The 15,514-nt window shown below is 43.7% G+C and overlaps 2 protein-coding genes across 13 annotated transcripts in view; one reads left to right on the top strand and one right to left on the bottom strand.

The window, feature by feature from the left end:
- Positions 1-1,008: 1,008 nt before the first annotated feature.
- LOC135918286 (piggyBac transposable element-derived protein 4-like) lies at positions 1,009-7,284 on the top strand. The gene has a single exon (XM_065451945.2). It carries the CDS (start codon positions 5,507-5,509, stop codon positions 7,127-7,129), a length of 1,623 nt encoding a protein of 540 aa, XP_065308017.2. The 5' UTR covers positions 1,009-5,506; the 3' UTR covers positions 7,130-7,284.
- A 688-nt stretch (positions 7,285-7,972) lies between these two features.
- Positions 7,973-15,514, bottom strand: part of LOC139047307 (ribosome-binding protein 1-like) — a 396,181-nt gene continuing 388,639 nt past the window's right edge. For all 12 annotated transcript variants that reach the window (XM_070521128.1, XM_070521124.1, XM_070521121.1 and 9 more), the window contains one exon: positions 7,973-8,489. Coding sequence is in view for 2 of the 12 variants with exons in the window: in XM_070521122.1 (XP_070377223.1) it covers positions 8,469-8,489 (21 nt within the window). In the remaining 10 variants the exon portion in view is untranslated. The remainder of the gene's footprint in view (positions 8,490-15,514) is intronic.

The raw sequence follows: 15,514 nt of genomic DNA, 5'->3' as shown, positions 1-15,514 counted from the left end.
TAAAAAGTATCAGCGTGCCGCTAATGTTGGAGGACAGACAGTTTCTCCAAGAATTATGTTATATCATGTCTGCAGCTCGTATGTGTTCACTACATCGCATATTTTCTGAAACAATTCGCTTTTGAAACTACCGTTCATTTAATATGCCTCTTGTGCCCAACAGGTCTGGAAGCACATTGCACTTTCTGGTGCATGTGCCATTGTTACGATCGGCCTGCGGGGGCTGGCGATCTTCGGAGAAGCAACCTCCGAACCCTTCCCAACCCGCTACGACTCGCTTTGCAAGGACAACAATGTGCCACCTGAACAGCCCAACGACGCCGGCATGTCTAGTGAACGTCGGCGGACCGAATATTGTCGATTTTCTGTCGCCTTCACGGTTTGCTTGGAGCAAGAGAACCCCTGGTACAGGGTGTTTTGCGGTGCGATCTCACGGGCACCAGAAGTCGTCACAGCCAATGGACAGACGCGGCGGCTATTGATTGCGGGGTCAGCTCTGGGATCAGACCTGTGTGCAAGAACCCTCACCTTGGTGTGTTAGGTGAAACCAAAGTTTTACGGCTGGTCAGTGTGCATTCTCTTTCAGTCATGCTAGACTGATGAACTGTAACATTCTCCGCCCTTCGTGTAGATATTGTAAATAAATCCCATATTCCTCGTTCTCGAGGAGAACAAGCCCTTCCCTTCAACAACGTCCTTAGCGTGGAAGAGTCGGACGACGGAATGTGCCAGCTACCATCTATTTCATGCCCGACCCCAACTCTTACAACATGCACAACAAATGACAGCTGTTTGTTGGTTGTGGCGACATTGATTCTTAGTACAATTATTAAAATAATGCCACATAGATGTGTCATAGGTACAACCAAGAACATCTCGTGGATGTTAATGCAAGATATTTGATTTACTGGGACTTTGATCTCAGCAGTGCAATGCCGTAGCCACTAAGCTACAGTAGTGGGCCCTTGAAATCGGCAGTGAAATGACCACACAAGAGTAGTAGTTGCGTACTCTGTTTATTAGCATATATCTCCGTGCCCACTTGTCCAACAGCATGAGTGAGCAGCAGCATCTCTGCCAGTGCCAACCTGAAATTGCCTTTCATACATGTTCACACATGCACACATACACACCTTCACTCGCTGTCAAATGCAGCCTTCAATCGGCAGCCACGTAGAAGGGTTGTTTCAGCGAAGGGCAAATAAACTTAGCACAAAATACGGGACCTGTGAAACCTGCAGTGAGCTAGTTACTATTTCATTCTAGCAAAATTCTGACATTGTTTTACGGCAAACAACGAGCAGCTAAATCAGTATTGGCTGCAGAGCTCATGCAGACAACTGCAGTTCAGCTTTAAAGAACACCAAATAAATTGGGCCAACAGAATTTTCCAGTAGTCATACAAGGACGTCTTGTTGGGCAAGTTGGTCACAATTCATCTTGGGTACTGGTGCGAACACACACAGAAACGAGAAGGAGACGGGACAGTGTATACGTTCACACAATGGGCACTTGACTCAAGTCCTCAATTTACGCAATACTTTGCCAGGATGTGTTCTGGCCTGCACAATTTTACAGACCTAGCATTGAAATTTGAACCACAGCAACAGTTGGGGCACCCAATTATATTCCAGAGAGTGATCCACGATTATGTGCTTTTCCACACACCGCGGCCTAAACTTGAAGCCCGCCTGTAATCTCCAGAGTTCTGGGTGGCGTCATTTGAGCTTTGCATCAACCAAATTTCATATGCAGTGCAGTCTTTATGTTACACATTTTGCTTGAATGTCAGATGGAAAACCTTGCTGGGCTGGCTTGTCAAGCACTGCTAACTGGATGCAAAGTGCAAAAAATATGCAGAAAGGCAGATAAAACAAGCACCTTCAGTACATTAAGTTGCTCATTTGTATGCTCCTATTGTATATGTTTCTCTTTGAATGTAACGCCAACTTGGCAATAGACTGAAACCATTGCAGCAGACACCAGACAGCTTTTTTTCCCAACAGCCCGCTACCCTCAAAACCATACCATGACAGGGCATTAAGGCCTTGGAGAGCTGCAGTGTGGGAACTGCAGGTGCAGCACCCACACTGGACCGTGGGTGAGGAGAAGACAAGGGCTCTTGGAGAATGGGAGGAGAAGACTATCAAGGAGACCACTAGGCTATTAGAAACATGCAGAAAGTCCAAGTACTATGACCAAAAGGCAATTCTTCCTGCCTAGTGTAAGGAGTGAGCATTAGTCTGGCCAGCAAGAAAATTTCATCGAGTCATACTTAGCTAGACTTTCATAAACATTTAACAACACAAAAATCGCTGACACACCTAAGCTGTAAAAGGGGCACGGAGTGCGAACTGGTGCTAACAGTTGCTGACACGAAACCTGCACCTCTGAAAACACTGTCCCAGTCACTTGTGTGCCTTGAATATCGCTTCTGCTGCAACAATTTGCCACTTTGGGACATTCCCGACTACAATATAGGAGTGGCTCGCAGGTTTGCCAGTTTGCTTGGGAAGGCTTGGGAAAAATGTTGTGGACCGAAACTAGAATGGTGCCATGTTCAGATAAGTCACCTTCACAGCTACGCCTTATGCAGATCCACAGTTCATATCAGTGCATCATCCAGCAAACTCAAAAAGCTAAGGTACAACTAAACACTGTTAAGGCCATCAAACAGGTACTGTGCGTTAAACGTGCTGCAAAAGAACGCTACAAAATGAAAACATACTTAGCTGCACGTGATGCAGTAGAGGGCACTGTGCTTCACTTTGTCAACTTTAAGCATGGACCAATACGTCCACACAAAGGAGTTTTTGCATTTTGGATCCTTTAAAATGTAGTCATGTCAACTTGAAAATTGAGAAGCAAACTTTCGCAAGCAACCCATTGCCGCCAAGCCATTACAGTGGTTGACAGCTTACGCTTGTCAGCAAAAGGTAAGCATATATGTGAATACTAGTACTTCAGTAACTGCCAGCAACTCATTCTTTGCTGAAATGAATGTCAAATTGTACGAGGTGGCCACCTCTCAGAATTAGATAAGTAGGCTCCAATTAGCAACTTTATGGGGCACATTGCAGTTGCGAAATTCTAAGTGAGCCAGCATGCCAAACATACCAGTTTACAAGAAATCTTTTCCCTTCCACTAGTTTTGAGAAATATACAATCAAACTTTGCAGCCAAACACATTGGTGTTCCAGCCATAACATTTGCACATAGGAAAAAAAGTGCAGATCTCTGTACTGGCGCTACTCAGCTGGCTGTAAAAGAAAGGGGCGCACTTTGTGTTCTGGCTGACTTCAACATTGCAATCACAACAAGTTCATTTAGATGGTAGCAAGGAATTTATGGTTCAACTTTCCTGCCCATGTGCACAGATTCTGATGTCAGCTGCTGTAACAAGTGGTTTTGTTCTTTTGTGTTGTGTTCAATAAACACTGCGATAGTGAAACACAGAGTCGCAACAGTGCATGCAGATTTTTTTCAAGATGACATTTTTGCCTTACCAACAAATAGCCCATAGTATGCACTGCGCGTCATTCGACCCATACTGAAGAAATTGTCTGGCAAAAGATTATTTTGGGGACAGCCTGCGAAATTGTACGTGCAGAGATGACACCACAAATTCGGAATTACTAATGAAAGTCCTAATTATAAACGGCCTGTTTTGTTGCGCCAGCTGGCCACATCATGTGCAGTTGCATATGCCCCAATCTCATACCGCCTGCACTTCTCTTCCCTTGGCATGCATTTAGTTTCCCTAATAGGCATCCAGTTATCTAATATATGCACTGCATGCCTACCTACACTTTTCTTTTAGTCTAAAATAATATTACCAACACCCATTAGCTCTCCAATCAATACCACGGCCTTCCTGTCCCTGTCAAAATTATTGCTTAAGCCCCAGAAAGGTCTAACACCATACCACATAAAAGAATTAAAAAAAAAGACAACTAAAAACAACTAAAAAAAAAGACAACTTATATTTAAAAGACAAACAACTTAAAAGACAACTTATATTTGTGGGCACAAAGAGCAAATTTGTAAAAAAAAACGAAAATGAAATGATAATCGAGTAAAAATTGTTTAGTATAATTAGCAATTAGTTTGCTGAACTGCCTACAATCAACTGAAAACTTCTTACAGGTTATCAGAAATGCCACTATGTGCTTAGCATTAACTTTCCACCACTCAGAAGTTTGAGTTATCAAACTAGGTGCATCAAAAATAATAGACTGAATTTATCTCAACGCCCTTTGACTGGACCTCTGCTCCAGAATTTTGTTGAATGCCACAAGTATATATTTGCCAAAACATTTAATTTTCTTGTTATGCAAACATTGTTATCAATGAAATCATCATAGTTATGAAACTTAGCATGTTCTTTCATTAATAACAAGTGGTGCGTGGATTCAAATGGTGCATTATTTGAAATTTGCCAAAAGTGGGAGATCTTTATTTTTTTATATTTCTGGTGATAGCACACTTGAAGCTTACATGGCAAACATTCCAGTTAGTTGCACAGCTTGCTTATTTCCCTACACTACTTCACAAGTGGCCACTGCTCCAGTGGCCACTTGTGAATGCCGATCATATGCAAGGACGTGGGATCATTCCCCACCTGCCGCAAGTTGTTTTTTCATCCACTTTCATTGGCATTATTTTATAATTTCCTTAATTCAATAATTATGTACAAGTAGTTTCCCCTATGCTGTCCATGGTGTCTTTGTCTGTTGGCTCTCGTCATATAATTAATAAATATCGGGCCCTCGGTTAAACCCCTTTATTCATGTCTACATTTATGTAACAGTTCATATTAACAGGTTCTTTCTAATCAATAAAGTTATTTTCAACATTGTCATTATTCAGCACACTTAACCCTTTGTGGGACAGTGGGACACATACGTCCCACATAGTGCTCCACTCTAAAGGGCTCGTACGAAGCAGAAGGAAACCGGAATCATTCTTGTGATGTGCTACCACCTATTGAGAGGTTTCAGTACTTCTTTTAAATATAGTTTCAGCAGCCTCCACTAGATGAGGCAGTGAGTCCAGAACTTGAAACTTCGTTCTTTTTTTCTGATGCATTGGAAGTTTTCGACTATATGCGATCCGGCAGAAAAGAAAATCAACATGCCTGGTAAGTAATTCCTTTTTTCTGCATTCAGAGAAACAACCCTGGATTAAAATCAGCTCGTTTCTGAGATTTGAGCTTACATATAATGAGATAAATGCAAATTTTCAATACCATGCTGAAAAAAGTTGCACATTTTGCTAAGCCTAATGGCAGAATTTTGAGCGGTAATTTTCGAATTATTTGATCTAGAACTTGTCGTTGCTTTCTAATGCAGGCAAGCGATTTCTATCACAAGAAGAAGCTCTCGAGCTCTATTTTAGCATATCGGACGATCCGGACTCCAATGATTCGGATGGGGAAAGCACAGACGAGAATGTCATTCCCGAGCTTGCGCCTCATTGTACAGATGAGGATGCCAGTGCAGATGAAATGGCTGCGTCAACGAGCAGACAGGCAAAACGCAAGGCAACCTATACAAAAAAGAAAACAAAGAGGCGGAAAAGATCGCTAGACCTGTGCGACAACATCGTGGAAAATGAGGAAGAAACGCCGGGCACATGGGGTTGTGATGAGCCAGACCATGTTCTGCAAGTCCCAAAAACATGGGATCCTGAGATGTCACAAAAGTTGCCATCCAAACCGATTGAAGCTTTTTCACTCTACTTCGACGACGAAGTAATGCAGCTCCTTGTAGAGGAAACAAACCGCTTTGCAGAACAGAAAAACCGGCGAAAATGGAAAACGATCACGTTAGATGAGCTTCGGGCTTTCTTCGGCATTCTGATTCTCATGAGTGTAAACCCGAGACATCAGCTGTACCTTTACTGGAGCAGCGATAACTTTTTCAATGCACCAGAAATCTCAAAAGTCATGTCGTTCAAGCGATTCCAATCCATCATGAATTGCCTGCATTTGAGTGACAACACGAAAGAAAAAAAAAGAGGCGAAGATGGATATGACCGGCTGGCAAGAGTACGCCCTCTCATCGATGCTCTGAACAAACGTTTTCAGAAAGAGTACACGCCATCGGCTCATCAAGCTATAGATGAGAGTATGATCCTATTCAAAAGAAGATCGTCTCTGAAGCAATACATGCCAATGAAGCCCATCAAACGCGGCTACAAGGTGTGGTGCCGGGCCGATTCAGAAACCGGCTACCTGATTGCGTTTCAGGTGTATGAAGGAAAAAATGCGAAGCGTCCTGCCAACCAAGCACTTGGAGAGTACGTCGTATTGTCTCTGGTAGAAGGCGTTGAGCCTGGCACGCAACTCTACTTTGACAATTTCTTCACTTCCACTCGCCTCATGGAGGACCTTGCACAGAAAGGAATTCTTGCTGTTGGTACAGTCCGGACAAACAGGAAGGATCTGCCTGATGAATTGAAAATGGACAACAAACTCCAGAAAGGAGAATATATCTGGCGATCAAAAGGAAGCATTGTTGCATATCAGTGGCGTGACACAAAAAATGTGCATGCTTTATCGAATTTTCACCACCCAAAGGACACAGAAGAAGTTGTCCGCAAGCTTGCAAATGGGTCTTCGGTTTCCGTCCAGTGTCCAAAGGCTATATCCGACTACAACACTTGGATGGGAGGAGTAGACAAATTCGACCAAAAGCGCAATGCATACCGAGCTGACAGGAGGTCCAAAAAGTCCTGGTACAGAATATTTTATTTCTTGCTCGATGCAGCCATCGTCAACGCGTTCATTCAAGTAAATGCTGTGAATCCAATGACCTACTTATGGTTTCGATTGGTTCTTGGACGGGAACTCATCAATGGCCAGACATTCAGAACCACCGGCAGCAGGAAGCCGTTCAGAATGAACAAGGAGGGTAGAAAAAATGGCCACAAAATGGTTGGCGTATCGGATGAAGTTCGGTTCATGGGAAGAGAGCACAACCCTGTGAAAGTGGAAAATAGGCGCAGATGCCGTTGGTGTTCCACGAGGGGGAAAGAAGTGCGAACAAGTTTCTTGTGCAAGGCATGCTCAGTCCCGCTTTGTGTGACCTGTTTTGGACCATTCCATGAAGTGGTTAGTCAGAACTAACCTAGTGTGGCACCCGTGTAGGTCAATGGGATAAATACGTCCCACATTTCATTTTCCCATTTAGTGTCAATGGGACAAATGCGTCCCACATTTTTTTCTTTAACTATACATAATAAAACTGTGAAATTTGTTTAGAATCATTTCTGTACACCTCATTTTCAAGTGTAATAAAAATTTTTTTATAATTCTTGCAAAAAATATATGTTGTCCCACAAAGGGTTAAGGGCTTTTCAGACATGCATTTAGGAAACAAAATCATTTTAAACCTTACAGCTAAATTGAGGACTTTCTAGGAGATGGCAGCACACACCAGACGATGGAGGTCCACCTTTTTACATGAATAAAACTGCAGTGCCCTTCTACAACAGTTCACTCATAAGAACCAATAATACATACTCGCAGAAGAGGTGTAACACCGAGTTGCACTTTCAAGCATAGCATGATGTTCAAAGTATGGCATCAATGCTCATCACTAAAGCAACTGCTTTGTGTTAAACCTCCCAAGCAACTGCGTGTTCTTCGCAGACCAATGGCACGCAAGGAACTACGCAGGCAGCTCAACATACCGATCAGCTGAGTGATGCAATTTGTTTTGCAGTGTTTTGGGCTTGAGGCATTGCAGGAAAGCTAGCCCATTGTATAATGAAAAGGGGCCTACACAGACTTGCTGCAACTATGCACGCATCCTGCAACACCCACACTTGGCTACGCGACTAGGTGAGTGGTACAGCTACAGAGCATTGCTTTGAGGCGAAAATCAGCCATTCAGTAGCCAAGGGCACGGCCACGTCATCCTCGCACATGGAAGTAACCAAAGAAAGAAATAAAATAAGAAGCACCTCGGAAAAGCACACTGTGTAGAACTTTATGCAAAGGCATGGGGGTTACACTATAAACAAATCAACAAGGCAGAAAAAAAAATTGCACAACAGAGAAAAGTAAAAAGGAACATTGGTGGAGTAAAAAACTTCACAGGAAAATTTGGGTGTGAGGGCACAAGAACCTGCAGGCGGCGGCGGCGACTGCGGCACTTTAACAACAAGTGACAAAACATTTAAGACGGGAGACGCTCGACAAAGAAGAAGCAACCTAATCCGGACAAGATGTGCACACACCATTGCGTGGCAGAAGAGTTCTCGGGTGGGGTACGTCGTCCCGCGTCAAGTGGTCCCAGGCCTGTGTCGCACGCACGCACACCTCATTGCACAAAGCGGGAGGTGAAGCAGCAGCACGTCGAAATCTCACATCTGCCAGGGCATGCTGGGAGCGGCAGCTGCCATCCGCAACGAATACTGGGGAGCACATGGTGGGGCGGTACTTCGCTCTGGCTGGAGGGCCTTTACTTCTTGTTCGACGAGCCCTGTGAGTAGGCAGTGGGATGAGAGGAGATAGAAGAGGCTACAGAGACCGTGCAAGAAGGAGTGTGGCAGTTTCTGCGCTTCGCCCGTTTCAGAGATTTGCAAGCTGGGTCGACGATGCATTGCAAGTATCGGGACGCAACTGCAGTAATCATCTGCATTATTCGGGCAAAAAGTTAGCAAAAGGAGCTTTGTCTACAACACGCGCAATGCTTTTATCTTGTCTTCTACTACAGCTAGCATGCGAATCACCTCCGCAGCATGCCCGCAGGGGACGCACCGCCACTTTATTGCCCTACAGGGTGGCATAAAGCTGGCAAGCTTGTTCAGATTGAAGCCAAAGGTACTGTACAATGAGGGCTTGCAAATGGTGCCAGAGAACGGAAAAAACAAACGGGGAGACAATGAGATGACCACAAAATGCAATTCAAAGGTTTTTTTTATTGTGCTGGATGCGCTGACTTGAAAGCAACAATATGAGGTGGTATTCTCAAGCAATAACTTTGGCAAGAACGCTGCCACAGTTGGCTGACAGCGTTCCTGGTACTGTGCCAAGCTTGCCCTCACTGAGAATTGCCAGAAGGGAAATGCTGTCATCCATATATGTCCAGAATACCACCTGAAAACACTTCAGAAGTGTACAAGGAAAAGAAGAAGCTACAACTACAGCATGTCTGTCAGATTTTAATAGGAAGCATACATCCTTTGCTGATAACATCATGGAGGGCCATGCTAATGATTCTCCCAACAGTTTGATACCTAGAGCTTCCATAATTTCTTGTATTCAGCCAATAAACAATCCTTCGGAGAATACTAGTTCCTTTTTTTCCAACAAAGGTGGCTTTTTGTTTCCTTTGGGCCCTTCTGCTAATGTGCACATCTTGTTTATCAGTTCTTAAGCTAGTGCACATTGTGATTGTCTCAATGTCTCTCTATTTCTCCACCGAGATTTTTCAAGGAAAACTTAGTAATAGGGAACAAGTTCTCAAAAGCTACACAGTTTTACTGGGTCTTTTATTTTTCATTACGCCATGAGGGCGAAGTGGGGCTGGCACAGAACCAACCAAGTTAGCCAATTTGAAATCAGATGTACAACAGTTAATAAGACCGACAAGTTCTCCATTGCACTGTTACAGTAGTTGTGCAATGCTAGAGCTACATGTACGTATTTGTTTTTGGTCTTACTCCTTGAAGCCAATGCATTGAAATTAAAAAATGAAGTACTGCAAGGTAAAACCTGAGCATTCAAAGGTTCTATTCCTAAAAGTAAACACATGCTGAAACATGGTCCCCTACCAAAACCTCTTAGCTCACACTGAGCACTGATTTGTGTAAAAGTTAAGGACATCAATTTTACTGATTTGCTGCCTTACGAGAATTTCCATTGGTTCTTACTAATTGCATGTATGACAAATAGCAAACAGATTTTGCAATTCACTATAGCTCTGACCTGATGCACTGTGCAACTAAAACTTGCTGCAAGGTCAAGAAGCAACCATGGTAGTAATGGCTCTTCAAGCCACCAAAGAAAAAGGGAACAACACCAGCAACAAGGGTCAAAACTAGGGTTGCCAACTCTCAAGTGGGCAAAGACAGAGGGGGCAAGGATGGGGGCTGGGTGGCGATGACCAACCTTGCCAGGAGTATGTGCAACAAAGTTTAACACATATTTTGAAGGCAATGTCTTCCAGGCACTGATGTTTTTTTTTAGTCCTACAATAGGACACTAATTGCCTACCAATACAGATACCAGATACCAATACAGATAGAGGTCAATGGTTAGGGCCTACAACAGAACTGGAACCCCATCAAAATCAAAACAGCCTAGTTATGTTTGTAACAATACAACAGAACACAAAAAAAAATGTGCAAACAAGCTGTCAGGCATTATAAAAAGGAAATCTGGTCAATTTATTGTTGTATATGTAGTAAGAAAAAAAAAAAAGCAGGAGTGGGGACATTTGGCCAGCCATCCAGTCAGAACATTGAACATTTATTTAAACATCGAGTCTGTCCAGCTAAATTCAGCACGGTTGGCCAACCTAGTTAGAACACAGGCTAGAGGAGTAACTTGGAGTTCAAAGCCCCCATCTATTTTGCCCAGAAGAAACACTATACAAGTCAGTATAAGAAAACTTTTTTAACAGTGCACTGCAAAATCTGACTGCGCAGAAACAGGCACTTTATTAATTTCATAGAAAAAACAAAGGACATCCATTTACCACTGCTCTGTTCTTGCTACAATTTGGCAGTATTGCATTTTATGCTTCGAATCGTTCTATGTAATGCTTGGCATTGTTACTTGCCTGCTTTGTAAAAAAAAAACTGCCAGTTTCACTTTGTCTGCACTGCTCACAGTGAGCGATGATGTTTCAAACATAACGGCTATGTCACCTCCTCCATCTGCAGTACAGCAAAATGTGACCTCTGAGATTGGGCAACTTGGCATTTTTTTTTAAACAATCAGGCAAGTCATCATGCCAAAAGCTACACTGAACATTCTGGACCACAAGATGCCATCTTCCTAAAACATTTGATTGAGAAAACATCAATAAGCACAAAATATTTCTTGGAGAAAAGCACACACCTCAATTTGTATTCATTTGCAATCACTATTACCCTGATAAAGGGCAATAGCCCTTTATCAATTGAAATTTATCTATTGGAATTTATCAAGCGGAATTTTTCTTCAACTCCGAGGCTTTTCTTTCGAGGAACCCGTACGGGTTTCCTTTGTAGCAATTGCTACGAACGGGTGGATGTCCGATTTTCCCTTTATTAATTACTTCTCTCAACTTTGAGGGTTTTCGCAGAACTATTACGTCAAACTATTGCCCTGATCTGGACACAACTCCCTTGTAAAATTAAGTGTCACCACAAACATTCAAAATCAAGCATTTCAGAATGAAATTGTAAAGGTTGCCGGGTTTAGGCTAGAGATGCATCTTTTGCATGGCTAGACTACGAATGGGAAAATCATGTACGTGTCACCAGAACCTAGATCTTAGCCTATTGCAAACATTCACTAAGCCAGAATTACACTGTTTGCCCTTGTGTAGTGTCTTGTTCGCTGGTTCTGAGCTTAGCAAGCGTGTCGGAACTTCTCTGCTTTTTAGCCTCAACAAAAACGCAGTACAGAAGGCATTGTGAACTGACACACCCGACATGCAATACAGTGCCAGCATGGCCACTGCACCTTGTGCCACACTACATAAGGACGCACTGCCAGCATCAAGGCACAAGCTTTTCTCTGACAACTTATTCAAAAAATTGCATAAAACAACATTCATTACAATTTTTGATGCGTAAAAAAAATAGCCAAGGAAATTACCTAAATTCTCAAGTGTGCAATGCATTTCTAGTCAAGTGGCAAAGCCACTCGACTGCAGCAACGTTCTCCACTTTTAACGAAAACTGCTGAAATGCATTATATTAGCTTTACTACTTTTGCTTGAAGGTGCATTTCTCTTGTGTAAACAAAAGTGCTGTATTAGGAAGGAGCCCTGTCCATTATAGCACCCTGTACTGTAATGGTGTGAGCCAATGCAAATAAAATCAAGGGTACTGGCATCTTTTCACAGGCTCATTAGACAGCAGGTGCATTGTACAACCCCATGCCAAACAAATCAGTTACAATGCTCTTTTTTTCCCCACACAGAGCTTTGATCTTGTGAACCTCTTTGCACCTACCAAGGAAGCATGAACAGTCATGTGATTTACAACATGCATGTGCTTCACCACGAGTGCTGTGCTGCCTAAAAATGGCAAGTGCTGTGTCCACACGGACAGTGGCACCAAACTAGGAAAGAAGGCAGAATACATGACTTGAGGCTTTTAACAATTTGCAGGCATGCCATCAACGGTTTTAAGTGTGTAAGCATTATGCAACAAATGAAATGGTTGAACCCCTTGTGGCTTCCAGTAGAGAAATCTGCTAACATCATTTGCTTGCATCACTAGAACCACAGCACTAATACCAGCATCCTTAGAGACCGCACCAGTGCAAACAAACAAGGAAGTGCTGTTGCAGTCTTTTAAGAATGAACCCCGATGAACTAGCCTGACATTTCGGCAACAGCGCAAACAGTTGACCACAAAAATGGAGTAACTTGCACGCAAGCGCTTGTGTGCACGTGTCTCCCTTTTTTCTAGTCGTCTGTTTGTGCTGTTACCCATGTTTCAAGATGAAACAACTCGCCCCAAAAAAAGTATTGCTGAACTAGCCCAATCTGTGGCATTTTCGCTATTGTGGGAAATGGGAGTGTCATCCCATATGAAAGTGCAAAAGAGGGCTCAGTCATTACCGGCTATCTAGATAAGTGGTTGCCTTCTCAAAAGAAAAAGAGCTAGAGGTAGACCCACAGACATAAAAAGTACTTACCTTTCTCGTCTGATGTCAAGAAAGAAAGAAAGAAATAGAATGCACACTGCGTGTTATTACAACAGCTGTGGTAAAATGCAATGCAAGTTAGCAGAGCATGGCCACCATTAGAAAGCACAGTGCGCAGCTGTCACAGGCAATACGCACACACACTCAGAACCGGTATTCACCAACCATCAAAGCAGGCACAATTCAGCAGGTGCGATAAACAGAAATGCTCTGGTGATCCCAGGTCAGTCTCACAAGAAAAATAATGAGCGTGCCATGAAAATGAAAACAGTGCACATCTGGTGCTGAGGTTCATGCTGTTATTTTCAGCCTTTACGCATTGTTGACATATCTACAGCAAGAAATCTTCAAAACAGTTTTCACTGTTCAGTCTTTTTGCGCAGCTCCCATCAAAGCACATGCTTGTGCAGAGTTTCAGACCTTGTTATAATAAACATGTCTGTCAGTGAAAGTGAAGATGGTTGTTTTGGCTCCATGATGGTTGTTTAAACCTACTATGTGGTACGACACGTTTTCCAAGTTTGATGCCATATTATCTTATTCTTTTTATTTATGGAGGCCAATTTTAGTAGGCTTCACTGAGCTTCTATTGTTCTGTTTCATTTTTTTAACGCAGGGGTGTTTGGTTTCTGGTGCCTGATGCGGTCTGATGAAACTCCTATGCCTGCCCACCCACAAGCAATTGCTCGCTTAGTTACGATATATATATATATATATATGTGTGTGTGTGTGTGTGTGTGCACTACTAAGAAAGATAACCACTATGATCATATACCACAAGGTCTGGTCGTCACAACCCACACTGAGCACCAGTGCAACTGGATAGCCAAAGCCATCGGTGAAGCAAGTGAGGCCTTGCTTACCAACCATAGTTCCAAGCTGGGTGGGGCACCACATCACCAACATCGAATGTATTCTTTTTTGTCTTAATCCAAGAGCAAGAGCCAGGCAGTGTGTCTGCCTGGCTCATGGAAGGGGCCCTCAAACGATTTTGACATTTTGTACAAATGTACCAAGTCGTTAGGGTAGGCCCTTCTAATCATTAAGTGGCATGATTAAGTGCTCCAATTAAAGCATCTAATGTATTATCAGCTTTTCAAAATGTGCATTGCAACCAATCACATTGGCACCACTCCCCCCGAGTTTTCAGCCGCCTGTCACCTTCTACCTAGCGGTGCATGTGACGTCTGTCGGGCTAACTATCCGATTAGCTACCTAGTTTCGTCATCGATAATTTTTCCAACTTTACAGTGAACAAATGTTTTTGAAATAGTTGGAATTGCATTAGCGCAAGCTCTTAGGCCAGTTGGTGCATGCTGAACTTGAAAAAGGGGTTACCAGAGAAACACAAACGACATGCACACAAGGAAAAGGCATTAGACACGAACGGATGCATCTATTGAAAAAGGGGGTACTGTTAGATACGGGACCTTTTTCTGTGCCCCCTTCGACTTCACCAAACCACATCGAATCACACCACAGCTAATTGAGAAGCGCAGAAGCACGGATGCCACATTCCAGAGGCGTGCATGTGCAAACAAGTTGAAGGCCCCCACTTCGTACGCCGCCAGTGGAGCTATTCAATGCTTGACTCTTCCAGAAAACGAGGGGATAGCCCGGCACTGTAGCAAGTGAAGTGGGTCCCGAAGCAAGACGGCTGTGACGTACCGGGAAGGCCTGGCAGCGTAGCCCCCATATGCTCATTGTACCGACGCGTTGCAAGCCAGCGAGGCAAGACCGCAGGGAGAAGTAAGACACCGTGAAATTCTGCCCGCCTTGGTCCGCCGTCGCCCCCACCTGGCTATTGTGACGGCGCGTAAGTCAGCAAAGCAAGACCGCAGGGGGACGAAGCGGCAACTCTCTTCGCCGAGTAAGACACCATCGCACGGGCGCCTACCATTGGCTGAAAATGGCGTCATCTGAGCGGGCTTACCCATTGGCCGAACATCGTTTTAAGCCGAGACACCGAAGGGCTTAAAAGACGCAGACCGGGAGCAGCAGGAGAGCATTCCAGAGCATTTCCTGATTCATTTCTCTCGAACTTCTTGCGACGGGCCGCAGCGTCTGAGTTGCTGCCGGCCCGTAATGACTTTAAGACTGTTAATTGACTCTCACTGTAAATAATGTAACTAAACCTCCCAAGTTTTTCATCTCGACGTCCTCCTCACCTCCTACAACTGGTGGCAGCGGCGAAATCGTCCGACGACTCCTACAGTACCAGCGAAATACAAAGGACGCACACACAAGGAAAAGGTGTTAGACACGAATGGACGCATTCAACTCCGTGTGTCTAACGCCTTTTCCTTGTGTGCGCATCCTTTATGTTTCGCTGGTACCCCCCTTTTCAAGTTCAATAGTTGGAATGTTGGTTGATTTGTTTCTGTAAACAAAAGTAACAGATAGAGAATACAAAACTAAAATTTATCACTACACTCGAGTCTTCTTGTGTTCTCAGTGTTGACGCGAGCTGCGCATTCAGTATTGGTCTCAAGCTTTCTTCTTTTTGCGAGCACCATGGTTTGCCCTCGTAGCATTGCGGGTTGCAAACACAGCGTTTGGCGATACGTCAAGCTGTGACATTGTGTTCATGTGCAAGGCAGCCCATGAGCAGAGTGGCTGCAAGTGCATTGGACTGCT

Source organism: Dermacentor albipictus, chromosome 7, assembly GCF_038994185.2.
Source record: "Dermacentor albipictus isolate Rhodes 1998 colony chromosome 7, USDA_Dalb.pri_finalv2, whole genome shotgun sequence".
Classification (NCBI taxonomy): Eukaryota; Metazoa; Arthropoda; class Arachnida; order Ixodida; family Ixodidae; genus Dermacentor; species Dermacentor albipictus.
This window is presented reverse-complemented; position numbering and strand designations above follow the sequence as displayed.